Source organism: Rhamphochromis sp. 'chilingali' (genome assembly GCF_963969265.1).
Source record: "Rhamphochromis sp. 'chilingali' genome assembly, chromosome: 20".
NCBI classification, from domain to species: Eukaryota; Metazoa; Chordata; class Actinopteri; order Cichliformes; family Cichlidae; genus Rhamphochromis; species Rhamphochromis sp. 'chilingali'.
Genome location: NC_137947.1, coordinates 30,768,942 through 30,792,296, shown reverse-complemented (window position 1 = coordinate 30,792,296; position 23,355 = coordinate 30,768,942). Strand labels below are relative to the sequence as shown.

At 43.4% G+C, this 23,355-nt stretch overlaps 1 protein-coding gene across 1 annotated transcript in view; it reads right to left on the bottom strand.

Moving 5' to 3' along the window:
- Positions 1-2,457: 2,457 nt before the first annotated feature.
- hectd2 (HECT domain containing 2) overlaps positions 2,458-23,355 on the bottom strand; it is a 63,926-nt gene continuing 43,028 nt past the window's right edge. The window contains exons 17-22 of the mRNA XM_080869887.1: positions 21,353-21,427; positions 16,880-16,967; positions 14,892-14,998; positions 8,962-9,077; positions 7,778-7,921; positions 2,458-6,717 (exon numbers count right to left, since the gene is read on the bottom strand). Of these exons, the coding sequence (XP_080726013.1) occupies positions 6,597-6,717; positions 7,778-7,921; positions 8,962-9,077; positions 14,892-14,998; positions 16,880-16,967; positions 21,353-21,427 (651 nt within the window). The 3' untranslated portion in view covers positions 2,458-6,596. The remainder of the gene's footprint in view (positions 6,718-7,777; positions 7,922-8,961; positions 9,078-14,891; positions 14,999-16,879; positions 16,968-21,352; positions 21,428-23,355) is intronic.

Below are 23,355 nucleotides of genomic sequence, written 5' to 3'. Positions count from 1 at the left end.
CTTTTCAAACAAATAATGGAATGATATTTTGTAATGATTGTGAAGGCACATGTTTGAAATGTTTGAAATAAAAATGAACTGAACTGAACTGAACTGAAAGCCACTCTGTTTCCTTTTTCTGCTCTTCACTCCGTATGACCTCAGTGGGAGTGGATCTTTCTTTATGTGGAGCAGCCATTTGGATGAAGTTTTCCTAAATGAGGATGAACTAAAACAGCTTGTTTCAGACAGACGATGAACTGAGGGAACCAAGCATGAAATAATAAGGATTATTTTTACCTGATTCATGTAAAGCTTCTCCAGCAGAGCCTGAGAATTAAATATTGAGTTCAAATTAGGAGGCTCGCCTTTAACTTGCAGAAAGTAATAATTGCATTGTGGCTCCTTTTCAGTGACCGCTTCACTCACAACAAAATAAAAAAAGTCTATAGTCATGGTGCTGCAAAGCAATAATCCCCTTTCTTTCTTTTTGCCTTTTGCAACACATTTGGCAGCTTGACGTCACGCCTCACTCAAGTTTTTAATTTAATGTCCTGTGTCAGTGTGAAGAGGTACTAATCTGTCATTTCAGATCTAAGCTAAATCACATCATCACAAACAAATCTGTCACATTACTGTTTATGAATGTCCGTTTTTACAGGCAGTCCCATGCTGGGAGAGAGCCACACGACATCAGCATGAAAGTAACCCGACCCAAAGAAGTGTGTGCCCTGATGATTAGCCAGGACACAGCAGGAATTTATAATGTGACCCAGTTACCATTTTATCTGACACAGGTATCATTTAAAGTCTGGACACCTAATATTCTGCAAATTGCTCCACTTTGAACTTTGGCTTGAAGCTTGTTTGGTAAATGTTTAATGAAGCAATGTTATTCCACGTTGCTCTGCTAATGGCACAGGGAACAAACTAAGGAAAGTAGGCATAGTGCTAGCGAGAAGCTTTGAGCGCTACATTGTGAGTGAGCTACCGATTAACCTTGCAGTGTCAGCGGTTTCCCATCAGCACCTTGACTGCTGGCAGAGACTAAACTGGGACAAACCAGCCGGGATAATCTGCACAGAAACAAAAACAGAGAAGCGAAGACTTTGGAAAAAAAGGGTTTGTGTCAATAACAATCCACCAATGACTGCACCGCCACAGCCACTCCTCTACTGCTGTCGTGGAGTCGTGTGGAGTTATGATGATAACAGATCAATGAAAAGATGAACTAGATTTAAAAGAAGGAATCCTCAAGGTTGCTCTGCTGATCCACACAGGAAGCAGCGCTAACATAAAAAAACAAAGGACTAACTTAAGGTCATTGTCCAGACACTTGGCAAATTTGTGTGCTTATTTTTGAACATGAATAGAGAGAAAATTGCAGACTCAGCCAGACGGATCCCTATTAAAAAATATAATGGTGGACTGTTGTTTGGTTATTTAGTAACAAAGCCGTGCTGGCCATGGCCTACATATTTCTGTTTGTTTAGCAAACGATAAGATCTCTTGTTCCCGGCATCAATGTGGGCCGCCTCACCACGGCGGAGAGGCACAACAAAAGGGGAGGAAAAAATATGCATGAGAAAAAAGCAATGTCAGTGCGAACTGGTGTCTAAACTTAAGGAGAGAAAAGGAGAGAGGAGGCGTGTTTGTGTATTTGGGGTGTGGAGGTGAAGCAGTGCATAAACAGCTACTTGTTCACCATCACACTTCATCTTAGTCACAGTTATATATGGTTCATATGTTTTTGGACAATTACATCAGTTATTCATCATTTTAATTCTGTAAACCAAGTAGTTTTGCCACGATATTCATCTTTGATTGATACTGACGCCTATGAACTTGGTTGTTTCTGTGTTTTAGTTTTTACTCTTTGATTGGTGTGTATGTACTTGTCATAATCATACTGCTCTCCATCTTGGCCAGGTCACTCCTGAAAAAGAGATTTTAAATCTATTAATTTTCAGAGGCTCAAAAGTAGCTGCTTGAACTCTCGGTAAGAGCTCCAAAGAGACGCTGACGATGGTGAGGGACACCATGATTAAGATGAAGAAACAAAGTTAACATATCAGACATAAAGCAGAAACGTCAGGAGCGGCCAAATCAACAATCTGTACATGAAAAGGCCTGAAAGACCTGAAGCTGTCGAACACAACAGGAGGTAACGCTATTTTATAAGCGTGTGTCTGCCAGTGGATCTGGTCTGAAGAGAGGACGAGCATCATTTGATAATGTCCATGGGCTCCAAACTTTGATGCATTTTTTTGTTAAAATGTTTGAATTAAACTGAAAATCTGCACTTCAGTTGTTTGATTGAAACCCTGGTGGACCTGACCGCATGTCTGAGAGTTTCAGTTTGAAGCCAAACTGAATGCTTCACCACCGCCGCTGATGAGTCAGGTTTGCTGGTATCCTTGTTCAAATTTGAAGTAGAGCTATTTGCACTTGACAGACACTTATTATCACACAGCCACAATTTGCACTGCACTGTGATGCTGTGACCTAAAAGCTGTGCTCGCCTCGAGGTGAGTTACCAGTCTTGATCTGCAGCTCCTCTGGTGCAGCCACAAAACCTAAGCTAAACTAATCCAGCTGCCCAGTGAGAAGCTGCAGGAGGCTGTGGTGGGCTGCGCAGCTGCCAGCTTGAACACCAGGATGTGCATGAATTAAAATAAAACTGGATGGAAAGAAAACTCAGGAGACCAGTTTCTGGATAGAGACGAGCCCTCATCGGCTTTTACTGTAAATACTTGTGGAGCAAACACAGTATGTTACGTAAGATTTGGGCAGCAGAAAAGCATAACAGGTTTCAAATATGAGTCATGCAAAGTCAACCCATGATAAAACCCAACAAAACACAGGATAAAACACATTTGACACCTTCCCTGTGAAAGCAAACACGAGACTTTACTTTTTAAGTGGCGTCTGCACTTATTTACATATCGGACGTGAAAATTATTACACCGCAACAAATCTTTGAATCGGTTTGAACTATTTTCAAACTGATTTTCAAGAAGGTCTCTGCACTGCTGTCTCCACTGCATAACCTGACACAGCTTGGTCTTATTCACGTAAAACACACCCGGGTCAAATCAACATTTCAGGAAGACACTTGAGTGACATCATTTTACCCCCGACGTCCACGTTCCTCTCAGTTTCCGTCTCCCGACATGTAAAATGTGTCTTTTTTTGTATTTAGCAAAGCGGCTAACGCGATGCAAATGTGCCACGGAGGCCTTCTCCAACAGATGCTTGGAGACAGGCTGCCTCTTCTGGCTCCTACTGCTGCTCATTAAATGACAGAAAGGACCCATTGTTGCGTCAGGGGCTTTCTCAGACCCTATAGCTGAGTGTGAAAGACTGACCCAGATTAGGTTGATGTTTGGATGGCGCATCCATACGGCTTGCTCGGCTGTTGCTTGGTTACTTCAGTGTCTTTTTAGGATTTCAGACATTTTGCCATGGTAACATTGCATAAGAGAGCGCTGGGGGTTTGGAATTACCGCCGCCCAGCTGTAGAGAGAGGAGAGAGCGGCTTCGAAGCCAAAAAAGTTCAACAAAGTTAAAGAAGCAGAGAGTCTGGATGCCAACTGGCTTTTTACCCCACTGATTAAACTCTGCAGTGAACGAATTTTAAGGCCTTACAAAGTAACTTTGCTCCCTTGAACTGAAGCTACAACGTAACAACTGCAGAGTCATTGTTACACTATAAAAACCACTTTGGGGAAAAACAGCAGCACTGCACTCGTGATGGAAATGATGATGGCTCTATTTGATTATGCAGGGAAGAAAAATCGCATTATTTTCTTTCTAGGAAGATCAAAGAATCTCTTGTGCTGTAAATTTTAAATATAAATCAATCCTCACCGCTCTGAAACTGACACTTAACGGCCTCTTGAGCTCTAAATGGGTCACTTTCCACTACTGATAAAGTTAAACTAAACCTTTTTGTCTGAAATACCTGATTACTCAAGGGCATGTGAACACAATGAGTAAAACAGTGTCCCATTCCTGCTCCAAAGCCTCAAAGTAACCTCATCTCGACTACAGAATGAACCCTGAAATCCAGAGAACACAGTCACCTAATAACCAGTTCTTTTTTCAGTGAATCTGTGTGTCTGTGTGAAGATACGGCAAATGTTGGGTTAACACAAATCTAGGTTTTGGTGTAGACCTAAAGACTCGTACTAATCTCATCAACAGTTACTCTGCGTTTCTCAGGACCCGAGTGCAGTGCTGCGTTTGGTTCTGTTCGATGATGGATCTCAGATTTTGGCTCAGAGTGTCTCTCTGTTCCTGCTTTCTGTGACAGCCACGGCTCCACTCTGCGCATGGGTGGAGGGGCATGCAGTTTCATTGAACTCAGTGCTTTCCCAGGCCTCTTACCCCCAAGTTTAACCCACTGGATACCAAATCTTAACCCAAGGATAAAGCTAATTCCGATTTTTGTTGGATGTGGAAACAACAATAGCGAGTCGTAAAGTTCCAACTTTTTGAAACGTTTATGATGCTGGTGGCAAGAATGGACTTTTTTCATCAATTTAAATAAGTGTCCGAAATAAGTCCAATAAGGAAATTAACGAGCAGTGCATGTCAGACAGAGGTGCTTAACTCGAGTTGTTTCTCTCGGGCACAAAGATGACTTTGTGATAAAATCTGTCAGCCCTCGGCTACAGGCCGGCTCTCAGCCCGAGGGCAGCCGTCACTCATGAAAACAAAAGAAGAAAACCAAAATTAAAAAAGAAAACAAATATTAATCAACAGCTCAGCTTTAACTGCGTCATCATTTCAAAACATTTCAAAGAACTGCTGCAGCCTTTGTTCCATAAAACAGGCGGCAATGTCAAAAAACAAGCAAAACACTGTTCACAAGACGATCGACGTACATCTGACGGTAGCACATCCAGCAAAGCTTTAAGTCCTCACAGTGCAAACCAAACAAAACCATATGCAACACGTTTCAAATGCCTCAGTCAGGACTGACACTAATCTCCCCTCCGGAGGTGTTTCTGTCCGAAACATTCGCCTCCGGTTTCTACTTTTACTTGATTTAAATGAAAATGTTTAAATGATGAGTTTTCAGGAGCGTGCTACTGCCGAACTTCCTGTTAGGCCAGAGCCTCTCCAAAGTAAATGTTCAGTGGTGGGCAAACAGCAGGTCATTGGTTAAAAATGACTCGATTTGAATATTTACCCAAAGAAAGCAGCAACCTTTAAGAGACGTTTAGTTTTTAGTTATATAAGGTTTAAGGGAACCAATATAACCGGGTTTCAGTGGCAGGGACCTACAAATATATGAAATTCTGTATAAAACATAACTTTTTAAGATAGTTCTATTTCTTTTTGTATGGTATCTACAGGGTTGTGTAAAAGTTCTGAAACAATGCAAAATGATTTATAGATCTACAGCTGTCATTGCGTGTGCCAGACCCCGAGGTTAGATTTAGGGTCCTACTTTACTCCATCTTATCCTCTAGTTACAGCTTTCCCCTTGGCAAATATACCAAGCTCCCAGCATCCCTTTGCACTGCCCTGCACAGGTATACCCGTCCCTGAAACCTCAACACCTTAACTGCAGTTTGAGACGGTCTGTGATGGCACATCCATCCATCCATTCTCTTCTGCTTATCCAGTTCAGAGTCCTGGGGGGTGTATGTGGCCTATCCTAGCTACCACAGGGCGAACACTCGTGTGACTTTAGCTAATGAGGAGCCTGCTGGCAGAAACATGGGAATAGTTTAACCACACCATCCCTTTCAGGGGCTCCAGCACACACAGCCTTACATCTTCTGGGTCAAACCTAAAGGTGATCAAACATTAGCCATTAGGACCCATTAGGATTAGTTTTTTTATTGGCCTTTTATCATCATTATTGTTTCGTCAGTAGTTTCTGTGTCATTTCTTTATTAGTGTATTTTTTCTGTTATGTTCACCTGTATTTATCGTGCTTTGTGATTTTCTGCAGGGCAGTTTCTTCTGCATTAGCTTTTCTTTTGCCCTGTCTTTTGTTTGAATTTAGTATTCTGCTGCTCTGCTGCAGAGATCAGTGTCTGTCTTTAAAACATAACCATTTTTGTCTGCGACTATTTATCCAGCCACTCGGCAGGTCAGCTGTTCCAAGCATCTCGGCCCTTCGTGTTATCCCAGACTGACTCCGTGGTGTTGCCATTAGCCATCATCACTCAGGACTCTTTGTTCTCTCACTGTCTGAAATTTGTTCTTTATGAATCTGGCTGAACGTTTGGGACTGTTGTGATGAATTTAGGTTTGAACACACGCCTCCTTCACTGTATTCTGTGGTGGGTAAGCATGAAGTAAACTAAAGTGCTTAAAGAGTTGGTGTTGTTGGTGTTGTTGAATCACAGAATGAGTCCACGGACAAACTAAAGGATTTCTGGAGTTTCTCTGCAGCTGTTTTCCTGGCAAAGCTTCCATCTTGTGCACCGCAGATTTGAATCATCGATGAATCCATCTTCATAAGAAAGTTGCTCAACGTGTTGACTCACAACGAGCAACTTATTTCCTTTCTGATCTCAGATGCGTTGCGGGAAAAGTTTCAGATAGCACTGCAAACAGTCTGTGTGTATATGTGGGAGTTTGTGTGTGCAGATTAGTCACTCAAGGCCAAAGCCCTCAGCATTGGAGATGGCAATGGTCAGTTTCTGTTTGAGCTCCTTCCTGGTTCGATACGGAGGCAAACAGATCTGATTGAAACAGGTGTGAGAGATCGGCAGCCTGCAGAGAGAAAAAGAAAAACAAAGTTATACAGTGAAACATAAAGAGGTGCCAGGGAAATCACTCTTTCATCACCCTTTTCTGTTGAGGTTGCATCACTTTAAAATGATTGCATCAAGACAAAAAGTCAGAGATGTTAACACTGACCACTGAAGCCTCACTGAGGCTGCAGCTGCTGCACAGAGGGATCAGCAGAAGCCAGAGCTCCTCTGCACAGCAGCACTGCTCATGCATTCTTCACATGATACTTTTCTGACAAAAAAACTTTGTAAAGGGACATCAAACGCAATAATTCCAGATGACAAAGTCTCTAATTAACAACTGCAAAGTGTGACAATCACTTGTGAGTGCGGCAGAAAAACCCACATGTCCAAATTGTTAATCCCAAAGTTGGTCATCGAATGCCTCCATAATTAATATTATACAGCCCAATATATACAGAGCTGTTAGCATTTTCCCACACAGCTTTATTTATCTATCAGCTCCTGGTGCTTCGACAAAAGGAACGAAGAAAAGGAAACAATTAAGGAAACATTTTAGAGTGTGTTTAGTTAGAGATTAAAGGTGTGTGCGTGTGTGTGTGTGTGTGTGTGTGTGTGTGTGTGTGCGTGTGTGTGTGTGTGTGTGTGTGTGTGTGTGTGTGTGTGTGTGTGTGTGTGTAAGCAGCAGTGGGCCAGCTTGCTCATTCCTGACCCAGATCCAGAGTTGGTTAAAGTTCAACAGTGAGTCTTATGTAAACAGCTCCACAAATCGAAACCTCCAGCGAGTCAGCCGAGGGAGTTTCAGCCGAGCGACTCGAACGCTTCCGAAACTCTAACCCGAAAAATGAGGATGGAAATGAAACAATTTTGTCTGATCAAGACACTCGATTTATTCTTAAAGACTGATTATGCAAACTGTTCAAAGAGTCTGTGTTTGTTCCCAGAGGCACCTGCAGTCAAGTGTGCAGACCTCACACAGGCAGGCAGCTCTGAAGACTGCTCCGTGTGCATTATGTTTCAGAGCTGACAGTGTGCAGCCCGAGTCCTCGTCTTAATATGGCAGTTTTTCAAAAACCTACCAGTCGGTCGGGACATCAATCTTGGCGATTTTGAAGTTGAGGTCGGCCATTCCTCCGACTGGAACGCGGTCGCTCCCTGTGGCAAAGTGGAGGAGCTTCTTTTGCAGTTCCAGAGGGAAGGCCAACACCACGTCCCAGAAACATCTGCAACAGCACGAAGATCATATAATAAAATAAACAAATCAATTACAGAGACTCGGAGAGGGGAAGTGGATTCTCTAAGGGTTAAAACGAGAAAAGAAACACTTGGACGCTCGCTGTCATTCAAACAGTAACTACAGAGAGAGAAAAGTCAATAAAATAAAAAGGAAAAATGAATATCATGATCACTGAGAGCCCTGCGACAAACTGTCCGTCCCACCCCGACCCTGGCATTGCTCCCGTCCAAACTTACTTGCTTGTAGCCTTCAACGTTTCTCGCTTTGTTAACGTTTAAAGGTGAGTTCGATCGTGTGACATCATTTATATGATTATTGCAATCTTTATGTGTGTGGTCGAGACACCAACATTAGCTGACAAAACAAAGCGCAAAATGAAACTTTAATCAGACAAACACTAACAAGAATTTTTGAAACTGCTGGCATCACAGCAGGCAGACAGCACTGAAGTTGTATAACAGGCCTGCAGCTGCTTGTCAGCAGCACGCTGAGTTACAATATCTGCGGCACACAAGTGTCGGCATTTTCCTCCCTCACCGCCACAAACAAAGGCCTGGGTGTGTGTGCGTGTGTGTGTGTGTGTGTGTGTGTGTGTGTGTGTGTGTGTGTGTGTGTGTGTGTGTGTGTGTGTGTGTGTGTGTGTGTGTGAGTGAGAGAGAGAAAAACAAGTGAGAATTACACCCTGCGAGAAAATGAATCCAAAGCAAACATTTGCACCCTGCACACGTTACTTCCACCTTATTTCAACAAACAATCAGAGCTGAGGAGAGACAAAAAGGGCCGTAATTCCACTTTATGGTCTGGAGCGACAATAAAAGTCAAAGGAGCCGAGCAACAGTAACATTTTAACGGGTGCGCTGACCTCATCACATTATGTAATTTGTGCATGGAAAACTTACAGTGGGGTCAGCCTAAAAACAGAAAATGTACAGAGGTTCTCTGTCCAAGCAGAGAGTGGGAGCTATGTGTGGACTTCCTACGCAGCAGTTAGCTAGTGTTAGTAAACAGGAAGTGCTGGGGTCGTACCGTACGGTGGCGTCGGTCTTGCTGTATCCTTCGTACTGAGCAGCTTTCTGCAGGGCGCTCATGTCGAGCTCTGGACTCCCGCACACCAACATCTCCACCTCCTCAGGCCGAAGCAACTGCAAACACCAGACGATAAAACACAAATGATATACGATTCAGAAAAAAACCTCAGCCGCGATGTTTGTTTTCCCACATTAATGTTCAACACAACACCAATTATTCACACATGTGTGCGGCTGTAATCTGCAGCTGTCTGGTTGGTGGGTAGTTTCCTCCTTTATAACAATTTCATAAAGGGGATTTTGTTTTGTAAAATATCCTCTTTGGTTTGTGTTCAGGCTTAAAGTTACTTAAAGTTGTGGTGTTGTAAACTGGTGTTGGCTGAACAATACAAACTAACTGACCAGAAGGTTATTCTGTTCATGATGTTGGACAAGAAGTCACATTAGGTCAATAACCAACATGTCGCATCATCTTCAAACTATTCTGACGTGTCTGAGGTGCAATGATTCGGCACACTTTGGTCTAATTCTAGTTTCCTGCAGGCTCCTCCAGCCACAGCCAGAGAAAGACTGGAATTTTTTGATCATGAGGTCCATCTGTTTTATTTCCTAATAGAATAAGACTGCATGAATTTCAGTCTTATTCAATTAAATCAATTGATGCAGTTTTATTTCTGGAAATCATATGAATGTGGCTGGAGCACCCTGCTCAGCTGTTCTTATTACTGCACTTCATGCAGTCTGTTGAACTCTGTTTCTTCAGTGCTGTACAGGTTACACAAAATATGTAATAAATGGAAACAGTCCCTAAATTACCGATAAATATAAACTAAAGACAAAATAAAACAAATATGTTTAGCAAACATAAACAGATTTCCATTTAATAAGCAGAATTTGACATTTTAACCTTGGAAGTCTAAATGTTTTAACCCACAGAGCTGATGTCACTATACAGAAGCTCAGCAGCCTTGCCACATACCAGCTTCTTCTAAATTAATAAACGAAAACATAACACCACCTAAACACAGAATCGCTTCCGCTGCTCGGGCGGTGTAAGTGAAGCTCAAACAGCAAACGAGGAGGAGAAACAGGAAGTCTCGTCAGAGCTCAGCAGCTGATAGCATCCAATGTGTCAAACAGTCAACTTCACAGGAATCCAGTGAAAGTTTCACTTTATTTTCTATAAATGAAAAATAAACTGCCTGCAAGGTGAAAGCAGGTTATGAGCACGCAGCCTCATCCTGACCTATCTGTGCAGGACAAAGACTGAAACAGCGAACCGCAAAGAACGAAGGAAAACAAACTGATCTTGAGACATCTGACCAGTTCACTTAGCTGCTAGAAACTCCATCAATACTCAGCGCACAGACGCAAAGTGTAAAACCCTCAAAGCCAAACACGCCCCCATCAAAAATACTGTAGGGCTGTCTCATCACATCTTGAAACGTCAGCGGGTGCGGACGTGACTCAAAGACTGACAGTAAACGGAAGAGTCAGAGTCATGTCAGAAAAACTGAAAAAAAAAGGTCAGAAGTAGGTCAAACTCACGTCAGCACATCAAAACATCACTACCTGCTTTTAGGAAGTCAGCTCAGATAGACGGCGAGGCTTTTATTTTTACTTTGTCAGGATAATCGTGTTGATAACAGCTTAACAAAATAAAATAAAAGTCATCATACTGGGAAAATAACAGACGCTGAACAAATTGCATTTACTTTATTTCTTAATCTGAGCAATTTGCATTGATCAGGATGGATGTCGATCGGCTTATCCAACGCTGTGGTCCAAAGAGAGGCGCTCTGATGTTCGGACATTCTCAAAGTTAACGAGACAACATCAAAATTAATTTGCATCAATTCAATCTTTATGCTGCTCGGAGAATGATCGAGTCCAAGTGATGAGGCACGTGTACAGTGATTTATTCTGCATAATAACCTCAAAGAAAACCAAGTTTGGTTTCTACACGACTCAGCTGGAGTGAAGGAGTATCTCTGGGTCTTATACATGACAGAATAGGCGTGTGTAGTGAGAGACTTGACAGGTGGATTATGGGTGCAGTCTGTCATCATACGGTCTGTTATAGTGACGATACGTGGTGCTGTAAATAGTGGCCAAAAGAACAAGACGACAGATACCATCGATGGAAATGAGCTCTCTCTGGGTTCAGCTTTACAGACTGAACATGCTTCTCTGCTGTGTTGGCAGACAGAGAGCTGCACACAGCCCTTTCAGCCACTGTCTGTGATTTTCATGCTTTATTTTTCATCTTTAATGTTCATCTCATGACCCTGATAAGGTGACAAACTCAGTCATTCGGCTGAAAGAAAGAGAAAGACATGATGGTGTAGGCATGTCCACTCAAGAGGCAGGCCAAGGACACTGGACGGTTTGTGTCTCTCACCTCCAGAAGAGCTGGAAGCGCTGGCTCATCTGGAGGTCTGGGTATCTCTGATTAGACTGCCGAGTCTAGGAATAGTTTGGCTGACTTGTTAATGTTTTATTGTAAGTTTAGATAAGACAGGAAGAGCTCTAGACTTTTGGTGTACTTGTAAAATTAGTTGCAGAAGAAGTGCAGTAAGCAAAGATGAGTTAGGCCAGTGTTTCCACATCAGTGTGTGTAGATTCCCAGTGATGTAACTTTCCTCATTGTGCACTCCGATTTGTTGTAATGCAAAAGCTACTCCAAAAACCCAAAACCAAACACCTGCTCAGCCATCGTGTCTGCAGTCGTCTGCACCCACAATCACAAGCAAATTTAATCCAGTCCTACAGTGACTGTAAACTGAAATGTATATATCACTAAACTAATCATAAATGATCAAAACCATCATAGAGACATTCCTGGAAAAGCACACGGACATGGTACGCATGCCATTTTTTCCCAAACTGATATAAGGAGGCCAGTGGAGCGAGTTCGAGCCTGAGACCTGCTGCCACTTTACTCTTTACAGTTTGACTCGTCGTTTGTCTGACCCAGATTCAGACTCGGCTGATAAACGGGGGTCAAACTGGGCAGCTTTATCTCTAACTGTAAGAAAGACTGTGGGTTTGACTCCATAATCTAAAACGTCCTACGAACACAAAAAATAATCAACGCATGAGGGATAGAACGTTGGACCAGGTGTACACCAACATGGCGAATGCGTACAGAGCCCAGGCTTATCCCCACCTGGGTCTGTCAGACCATCTCTCCCTTCTGCTACACCCAATATACACACAAAAGATCAAGAGCACTGGGATTACAACCAAAACCGTGAGAACATGGCCGCAGGACGCTATTCCGATGCTTCAGGACTGTTTCCACTGCACAGACTGGGATGTATTCAAGGTGCAGGACACTGACAATCGTGTCGCATTGGACAGTTACACCTCCACTGTCTTGGACTACATCTGTTTCTGTGTGGACAATGTAACAACTTGGAAACGATTCCGTGTGTTCCCTAATAATCCACCCTGGATGACACACGGAGTTCAACAACTTATTCGAACAAGGAACAACGCTTTCAAATCCGGGGACCAGGAGGCATACAGTGCTGCCAGGGCCAACCTGAGAAGAGGCATCAAGACTGCCAAGCAGCAGCACAGGAGGCGTATCGAGGCCAGGTTTGAGAACAACACAAACCCAAGGCAGGTCTGGGAGGGCATCAGGGCTATCACGGACTACAAAAGAAGAACACCATCACCCTCAGCCGACAGTTCTACTCTGGCTGAGGATCTAAATCTCTTTTATGCCCGTTTTGACAGGGAGAACACCGACCCTGTCCTGTCCCCTCTCCCCTCAACCGACCCTGCTCCGGTCCTGAGCACTCATGAGCTGAGGCGTGTGTTCCGGAGCATTAACACCAGGAAGGCGGCCGGGCCGGATGGAGTGCTGGGCCGGGTGCTAAAAGACTGTGCTGCGGACCTGGCGGACGTCTTCACCTCTATATATAACACCTCGTTGTCCTGTTCACTGGTACCATCCTGTTTCAAAGCAGCAACCATCGTTCCCATCCCAAAACAGTCAAATGTCACATGTCTGAACGATTTCAGACCTGTGGCACTCACCCCCATTCCCGCCAAATGCCTGGAGAGACTGGTCATTAAACACATCAGAGCTGCTTTTCCACCATCCCTGGACTCGCACCAGTTTGCATACAGGGAGAACCGGTCAACCGAGGATGCGATCGCCACAGTGCTGCACACATTACTGAAGCACTTGGAACACAGGAACACCTATGCACGGCTCCTCTTTGTAGACTACAGCTCGGCTTTTAATACCATCCGGCCATACAAACTCCGTCCCAAACTCCACCAACTGGGACTTAACTCCTCTCTGTGCAACTGGATTGTGGACTTCCTCACTAACCGTAGACAGAGTGTCAGAGTGGGTAAGAACACCTCTTCCACCCTTGTGGTCAACACCGGTGCCCCTCAGGGGTGTGTTCTGAGCCCTCTGCTATACACTCTCTTCACCCATGACTGTATTTCCTCCTGCGCGTCCAATCTCATTGTTAAGTTTGCAGATGACACTACAGTGCTCGGACTTATATCCAACAATGATGAGACAAACTATAGGACAGAGGTGCAACAACTAGAGTCATGGTGCCACGACAATAACTTGGTCTTAAACACCAAAAAGACCAAGGAGATCATTGTAGATTTCCGGAAGAGGGGTCATAACAACCATCTGCCTCTCTTCATTGGCAGTGAGGCGGTGGAGAGGGTGAGCAGTTTTAAATTCTTGGGGGTAACTGTGACCGAGGACCTGTCCTGGGGCAACCATATCACCTCAGTTGTACGGAAGGCCCAACAGCGCCTCTACTACCTGAGGAGACTGCGGAGCGCACACATTCCCAGATCTCTGATGTTGAACTTCTACAACTGTGCCATCAGCAGCGTTCTGACGTATGGATTTCTAGTGTGGTTCCCCAGCTGCACCAAGGCCGATCAGCAAGCACTCCAGCGGGTGGTGAAAGAAGCTGGCAGAATTATTGGAACAAGTCTGCCAGAGATCAGTAATATCTTCCCCACTCGCTGTCTGAGGAGGGTGCACAGTATCCTGCGGGACCAACATCACCCTGCGCGCCACCTTTTCCATCTGCTGCCCTCAGGGAGAAGGTACAGGTCTATACAGGCCAGAACATCCAGACTGGCCAACAGCCTGTATCCACAGGCTGTGAGGCTCCTGAACTCTCTGCCCCCCTCTCACGGACAATAACCATATCCAACTTCTTAATAGCAATGAACTGGTCTGCATTGGTGCATCATATCTTTATTCTCTTCCCCCTCCTGCCCCCCCCCCCCCCCCCCCCTCTTTCTTAAATAGATAACTATCATATCTGATATCATATCTCACAGTACAATAATATTGAATGGGTTGCATTGTTGTATTTTGTCATGTTTCTCAGGTCTTTGTCTGAATTTCTACGAACATTATTGCTAAGGATTGTCTTATTGCATTGGAGTCACACTGGGTTAAATATGTACACTTGGGTTTTAAGGGGTATTTATTATTTTCTTCTTTTTTTTGGGGTTGTATGGAAGCCCCAAACGCAATTTCATTGTTCTTGACAATGACAATAAATAAATAAATACTAAAATACTTTCTTTCCTTCACGGTTGCTGCTCAGGAAGCGATAAATCTTACATGACTGGCACTATTTGAATTGTTTCTCCAGCAAATTTATACACAGTTTATCTCGAAACAAACAGAGAACTGGTATTTTGAGAAGCCCTTCACTGGATGGAGTGCACAGTTTGGCCTGTTCTATCTCCCTCGAGTTTAATTCGAATGTTTAAAATGTGACAGAGAAATATTTTAAAGGTGCCATGATCAGGTGGAAGGGAATGGATGGGTGTCTTTGCGTAAGAGTCTATGTTAAGAAATGCTTAAGAAAAGGATAAAGCATATTGGTCTTTAAATAACACATTTTGTAGCAGACTCACCATGAGTGCGTCCGATGCGCACACACTGTGGAAGCCGTGGTAGAAGGCAGCAAACTGTTTATAAATGGATTTATTCAGCAGGAAGTCGACATAGAGCTGGACATACTCTGTGGAAAGAGAAAAAACAGTTTGATTTCCATTACAAACATTTGCCCTTCAGCCTTGGCTCCTCTGTTCAGCAAACACAGCGAGAGGGATGCTGGTAACGAGTGGGCCCGGACCCCAACAAGAGCCACTGGATGGAAAATCAAGTTTAATAAGAGAAGCAGAGTTGATGTGCTCAGCTGGACTTTATCCCCCCAGGAGGAACAAATAGGCTTTTTACCTGAGCCAGGTTTCACTGCTCGCATGGAGTTAAAGAGCACAGAAGGCGCAATAAAGGCGTTCCTCAGGATTACACACTCGAGACTCTTAAAGACTGCAGGACAGTAGCTCTCTTTACATTAATGAGGATGTTGGATCACAGAGCTGATTTCACGCTGGAACAATTTCGTCACTAAGTGCACTGCATTAAAAGTTCAGAGACTGCGGAGTCTTATATGAATCCATCAGCCCAGCGCTGAAATATCTTTCCAGCTATTCAGCGAATGCTCATCCGAACCAATCCGTTGATTTTACATCCAGCTTCTTATGCTGCATGCTTATCAGATGATGGTCTCAGCATCTACTGAATTTGCTGCCAACACTAACGGTTCCCATGTGGTTTGCCACTGTAGTTTTCTGGGAGATCATGAAGACGGTAGAAAACTGCAGACACCCGTCTACCTGCAGAAAGCATCTGCTGCCAGATGGAGGCTTTTTACAACACTGTGGGAAATGTGAGTCACTCTTGCTTGTGTTGTTGGTCCGTCAGCCACAGAGAAGAGCACAGTCACAAAACACACTGTTAAAATAAAAGAACAGGAGAGGAGTGTGCCTCCTTCCCTGTTCTGGTCCACTTTTGAACCCATAGTTGGTTCAAACCAATAGTTCAAACCAATAGTTACTGGTTCAAAAGTTTTGATCTAAGAAATACAGCTATCAAAACTTAGCCTAATAATCAATTTTGTATCTTAACTTTGTAACACTACCGTCATCTCATGTCTTGATGTTTCCAAAAGCCTTTTCATTTGCCTCAATTAAAATTAGAAACTCTGTTCTCTAAAATGACTCCAACTCAGATGCCTGGCTTTCAACAAGAACAAGACCTCTTATGCTGACAGGACAGCCTGAGATCTTCAGGCAACGGTCCAGAGAGGCACCTAAAGGTGACTTTGCTGTCAGGTAATGAACTAAAGAAACCTGATTAATGTCATCAACAAAGTTTTATCAGAGAGCCTTTATTGACCTCATGTGATTATAATGATGATCCCTACGAGTGCTATAGTTTGTAGCTGTGTAAAAGGTCAAGTGCAGTGACTCTGCACATAAAAGGTAAAAACCATATCTCCTTTCAAGGTCATCTTCTTGTGCACCTCCGGATTGCTTTCAGCAATATATTTGGATCACTCTCTAAATGTCCTGTTTTGATCGCTGCGTGGACGTATCTGTGATCTCAAAGAACCAGTTTAAGTTCAGGGCATCAGGTCACGAGTGCAACCACCACCCTTTTATTACTTCCACAGTTCAAAGGCTACGCTGTGTACTGTTTACTATGAATTTGTCACCTAGGGTCAAACTGCCAAGTTGTACTGTAACTTATGAAGTTACTAAACTCTAAACCCTAGACTCAGTCTCAAATTTACTCCTACTACTTACTACTATTTATTATGACTGTGCCCTTCAGTGTTTGGCTGTCTGATTTTCTGTTTCATACTTCAGAAGGTGAGTATCATCTGCAGCACAGTTTAGTTTTGCAGTACAGTTCATCCTCAATTAAAGGTACAAGTACTGCACTGCAGTTAAGGATGCAGGTTCATACAGGTACAAAATGCTCTTTGAGTGCCAGTGAGAATATCTGTTGCCTTGGAGGTGAGTTACTGCCAATGGTGACTGCAGTGTGGACTCACCCTTCCTGTTCTGCTTGGTGACGGGAATTTTGTCTCCTCCAGGCTTCAGGTTGTAGGATTTGACCACGCCCATCTCCTCCTGGAACACCTGAAACGCACAAAAATCAACATCACATATGCAATGGTGCACAAACTGTTGTAGGCCATCAGTGAAGAAAGCCCCGGCACTGGAACATCGAGTTGATTTTAGATCATGAATGTGTTTCTGCTTATCTTCAAATCAGCGCCCATATCAGCCAAGACTGCCAAAAAGAAACAACCAGGCAGTCACGGCGTGCTCACCGGTCTCGCTCTCTTACTTTGTTTTTCAGATAGTGGTTACTTTCACTTAACGAAAGATTAACAATGAATTTCTTGGCAATCTGATGCGAGGACAAGAATCCAGGAAGTCAGCGAGCTAGGTCAACAAACGGCCCACAAACAACTCATCGTCTCCATGTTGTGGTTTCATCGTGGATCGCTCAATACAAACATCATCAAATCGAAGAAAAGTTCCCATCCAATTAGATTTTTCTCCAATTGCTCCAACATATTTAATGAAGCCATGTAGAATTTGTCATGTCCTCAAAGTACACGGCAGTGGGTAGATTGGGCCTTTTTTGAGCCCTCATAACTTGTTAAAAAGCCTTTGTTAAAACCTGTTAGCAAATCTATTTAATTTCTATAATGGGATATATCATACAGTGTCAAACGTGTTATTGGCTCGGCTTGTTAATACCATGTTAATGGCTGTGCCGTAGAGGATATGAATAAGTGCTGGTACCAGGGATGTTTGATTTGGTTCTGATTAAAAACTGGAGTAAACTTAGAAAAGTACATTTTGAGTACGTCTTCAGGGTCATATCACCTTGTGTGACAAGCGGCTGGTAAAACAAGTTTCAGAATATTAAAGGTGTCATTTTTTCCTGCATTTTCAGACCAGATTGCAGCTTCACCTGCAGCTTGTTTTTCCAGAATATTCGACAGATGCTCAATCGGATAGAGCTCTGGGGAATCTGGGCGCTGCGTGAACACGTTCACCTTTTAGTCATGTTCTCCAGATCACTGCTGAACAATGTGCAGAGTTTACCCGGGCACATTATCCTGCCATCCTGCCATCGGGGAATACCGCGGCCACAAACCGGTGTACATGATCAGCAGCAATGTATATGTGCATGTTAAAATAGCCAGTGCTCAAGGTCTATCAGCACCTGACTGTCCACATGATGCACAAGAAAACCTGAGGCACCCTTCATTCATCGCTCCACTCTCACACTCACATGTCCATTGTTGTGGCTGCAGCAGCTCTTAGGTTTGATAATGATCCTCCGGCACAAATAATCCTTGAGCTCAGTGTGCACCAGTAAGACCTACAACACCTGTCGCCTCATCGACGCTCTGACACATTCACAGTGAGATTGTCAGAGTTGTTCAGACACTGATGCTGGACATTTTTCCTGGTTCCAACACATCGACTGTGACAGCTGCTTTTGAAAAGAAATAACCACTGTGATGTGCTCTTACCTCACCTGTCGATGCTTTCAATGGGTGGATGAGTTTTTTAATGTTTTGGTTCCCCCGGAGAGATTTTAAGAAAAGCCAAAAGTCAAATGAAAAGACAGGGAGCTAATAAGGTAACATACTCACTGCCTTTACAGTATGTGTAATAGTTGTGCTTGTGCGCCTCATCATCCCCAAAAGGCTCGTTCAGAGCCAGGAAATGTTTAAAAATACACTTTCATTTCGGGTTTACAGCTATGGTTACTGTAGAGAATTTATTATTTCAGTGTAGCCTGCAGCATTGCTTACAGAGGGGTATAAATGCAGTGAAAGGAATACATTGAAGTAGAAACATACAAGAATAGGACACAGTGAGCCGGAGCTAACCAAACTGATCGAGCAAACTGTAAGTCAGTGAGTTCATGTGTAGCACACAGAGGTGCGACTGTGACCAGCCTGCAGCTCACAGGGAGCTGACATACTGGGTTAAAATAACACCTCCTCTCTGCTGTTTGCAGACTCTTTCTTCCCACACATGCTCCAGCTTCACCTTTAACCCCAACAGATAGCACGAAGCAGCCTGATACAACCAGACTGTTCGCTAAATATGCAAGATGCTACAAAATGCAGGAAGAACTCATTTTAAATTGTTTCCACAGGCTTTAAAACTCACACTGCAACCTCTCTGTAATCTGTTTGCAGTAATCTGATATTTAAGTCAGTGCGTAAACTGATGAACAAATATACTATTTTGTGCATATTCCAGGAAAATGAAAGACCTGCTTTGTCATGACTAATGCAGGAGGTTGTGAGCATCCTGTTATTCAGCAGGTGATTACATCTGCTGATCTAAACAGGAAGAGGGTTCTGAGGTTATTTTTTCTTTAAATTTAGACTAAAGGGTTTTTTTTGCAGGAAATATATTGATCCTATTGAAGTAAATTAAATGATTTTATTGAATTTAGTTAATTTTTGTTTTTGCTTTTAAGAGATGCAGCTACCCAAGAAAATGAGCAGTAGAAGATAATTTGACTTTTGAAGTTGGAGTGGACAATTCATGTACATGCTTCACCTGAAGTTTATATTCAGTGTCTGAATTGAAATAATAAATTTGACTATTTATTTAATAAGAGAGCATTAAATAAATAGTCTCAGGGCAAGATTACACAGCACTTTACTTTCTCTCGCCTCCAACACACTTCATTCATTCAGCTCATCGTCTTGTTCTGAGGCAGCTTCAGCATTTCACACCCAGCTGATCACTTCAATCAGAGGATTTGGAGCAGGGACTGGCTCCCCAAAGGAGAACCTGCCAGCTTCAGGATATATAAATATTCAACTACTAACTTGAAGGATATGGAACTTTGGGGGGAGGAAAGGTTGTGATTGGTCAGTCAGGGTCATTCCTTGTGACAGGGAGGAAGAGTGGACCACAGAGTCAGGTCTGAGGAACCTAAGTAGGCCAAGGGTCAGTGTGTGTGTGTGTGTGCGTGTGTGTGTGTGTGTGTGTCAGGAGCATGGAGAGAACTTTGACGCATTTTAACAGAGCACCAGGATGCTGCACTACTCCAAAGTCAAATGTCAGAAATGTGATATCCACCTCTGTTTCACATCCACCAGCAGCTGCTTCACGAGGTTCCACACAGGATGGCTGTCAGTGTCAGACACACAGACTGACCCATGCATGCGCACAGAAACACGCACACACACTTACTTGGTTGCTGGGAAATCTTTTTTGACATCCACAACACGAGTATGCACAGAAAGCAGCGACACTGTTGCCTTGAGGCAAGTATATCGTAAAAAATGAATGTTTTTATTTGTAGCGACACGTGTTCATTTAACCTCTGAGACTGGGGGATTTTAACCAGGAGCATATGGGGGAATGACCCCGTTAGGGCCAACCTCTGGTGGCTATTTAGCACTTCTGTGTTGGTGTTTGTCATCACAGGCTGATGCTTTAAAAAGATCAATAATCTGACTGAACCCTGAAAACCAGGTTTCCAAACTATTAGACAGTTTCAGACCCATCTGTACCAAGAAAGCACTACATTTTTAAATTTTTGTTACTCTGATGTTGTTAGTGAAATAAACGTTCATTCGTAGTTTGTGTTTGACATTTGACTTCCTGGCTGGACGTCATCGGTGGAACCGATCCATGTCACCCACTGCTCTAAAATTACCAGAGCAGTCACAGCTGTCTGTCGCCACCTTCATACACTTTAATCTTGATGTCTGTGGTGTGTTACTGTGTGCATATAACAGTTCTAACAATAGCTGCTTGGAAATTTTCCATGTATTGAGGTCTCTTTCACATCATTAACAACCGGAATCAATAAAATCCTGCAGTCAGGTAATCACGTACACCTTTATTCAATTACAGTTAACAGCTGAACTCAATCCAAGAGGACAACAAAGGAAAGTCTTTGTCAGATTTTATACAAGTGGCATTTCTGCATTTTCACACCTTTTGCAAGAGTGGAAACATGTGCGGAGCAGAAGCTATTCAACATCACAAATCTCTGAGCTTCAGGGCTGTAACACAACAGCAAGTTACTTTAACGACTTTAACGAGGGCAAGTCACATCACTTTCATTACCACTCCCCTTTTTTTCAAAGCCCAAGATTGGCTTCTTATAACTTGGGTTGAACTGTTATGAGTGCTGAAAGCAAACTGAATGCAATGCTGTGCAGCAGGAAGTTAACGAAGTAGCTAACTAAGCTAAATGTCAGCCATGTTAGCTGTTCTGTTGCCTTTTCTGGCTCATTTTCATTCTCCCAACAACAATTTGGACGATCGTTGGCTGCAACTGAGCGCACAACAGGAGATGAGGAACTGTCTCTAAAACCAGTTTGTCTCTTTGCTGTTGTTTTCATGTCCATATTGCTAGCCTAATGTAGCAGAACCCTGTAGTTACCACTGGTGGCCACAGGGGGCACTGTTGACTCTGCTCAGCAAATCCTACACAAGCTGCTTTAAAAGAAGAGTTTTACCTGGAAGGTGAGGTAGAAGTCCTCTTCCACATTTCCCTCATAGCTTAGCAGCTCTCCCAAACCGTGAGCCAGCTCCTGCAGATGGACACGAGAGGTCGAGAGGTCAGAATCAGGAAACGCATGAATGAGTTGCAGCATTTTTCATTTCTGTAAGTCACAGCTTTTGTTTGGTGTTGATGGATTGGAGGGAAAACTCTGTGACTGCAGGTTAGGAATGAAACAGTGTTTTTAACACACCCTCTTCTGACAGAACACGAAGATGACAAATGTCTCACACAGTTCGCCTGAGGTCTGAGTTCTAATGAGTTTAGTCTGGTTATGCCCCACCTCAAAACGTCGACATACCTCAGAAGCAATAAATTAAAGCTCCGCTGAGCTGCGAATAATGACTCTGACGCCGATATCTGAAATCAGTAATGTGGGGACAAAGAAGACCCGAGATGGCACGGAAGCAACTAATCAGTACATTTATTTGTGTTTTGTGTCGTTACGTCATCGTCCTTCTGACTTACGATTGATTTTACAGTTTTAAGGCGCTCTGAGGCAAACACGGTGAATCCCACTGGTGTTTGGATAAAGTCTGTTCCTGGAGAGTTTCCAGAGTTATGGTTCCAGCATCAACTCAGGCCTCAAACTATATCTGATTTCCTGCTGTTACACATCTAGGGACAGTTATAGCACCTGTGTGTTTGCGTGTGTGTGTCTGTGTGTGTACTACGAAGGAGAGGTTTGACCTTCATGAGGACGAAGGTGTTGGATGTGAAGCAGCTCGTGTATCGGATAACTCGGACTGACCGTCAGGAGATGTTTCACGATCTTTCTGAAGGTCTTTACGTATGAATGAACAAACGAATGACAAACATCTTTATTATCTCTTGAAGTCACAGCTAAACTGCACGGAAACTGCAACTAAAATAACAACTACAGCAACTTTTGTGGCTAACATGGCAATTTCTGCAACTAACCCAACCATTAAAAAGTGCAGCAATATAAGCAAACCACAGCAACACCTGCAACTAAACATGGCACCTCTTCAAACTCCAGCAACAGCTGGAACTGTTGTGGCAACAACTGCAAGCAATCCAACTACAGGGAACTGCATCTGACATGGTGACTATTGCAACTGAATCAACTCAGCCTATGCAGAGTACACATGCAGCAACTGTGGCAACATTTGCAAATGAACCAATATCTGCAGCAAAGCTTTCAACCAAGCACGGCAAATTCTGCAACTGACCCAACCACCATAAACTACTGCAACTAAGCAAACTATTGAAATTGCAGCAACACCTGCGAGAATTGTGCTGGCAACTACAATCAGTCCACAAAGAACTACAGCAACTTCTGTATCTTAACATATCAGTAACTCTGGCGACTCATGCAACTAATGGTGGCTACTGCAACTTTGCATGTCTACATCTGCAAAAAAGCAACAAGTACAGCTCCATTAACTAACACATTAGCTATTGCAAACTAAACTAAATCAACCACTAAATTAACCAAGCAAACGAGGAGGAGAAACAGGAAGTCTCGTCAGAGCTCAGCAGCTGATAGCATCCGATGTGTCAAACAGTCAACTTCACAGGAATCCAGTGAAAGTTTCACTTTATTTTCTATAAATGAAAAATAAACTGCCTGCAAGGTGAAAGCAGGTTATGAGCACGCAGCCTCATCCTGACCTATCTGTGCAGGACAAAGACTGAAACAGCGAACCGCAAAGAACGAAGGAAAACAAACTGATCTTGAGACATCTGACCAGTTCACTTAGCTGCTAGAAACTCCATCAATACTCAGCGCACAGACGCAAAGTGTAAAACCCTCAAAGCCAAACACGCCCCCATCAAAAATACTGTAGGGCTGTCTCATCACATCTTGAAACGTCAGCGGGTGCGGACGTGACTCAAAGAGCGACAGTAAACGGAAGAGTCAGAGTCATGTCAGAAAAACTGAAAAAAAAAAGTATTACTCAGAAAGCAGAAGTAGGTCAAACTCACGTCAGCACA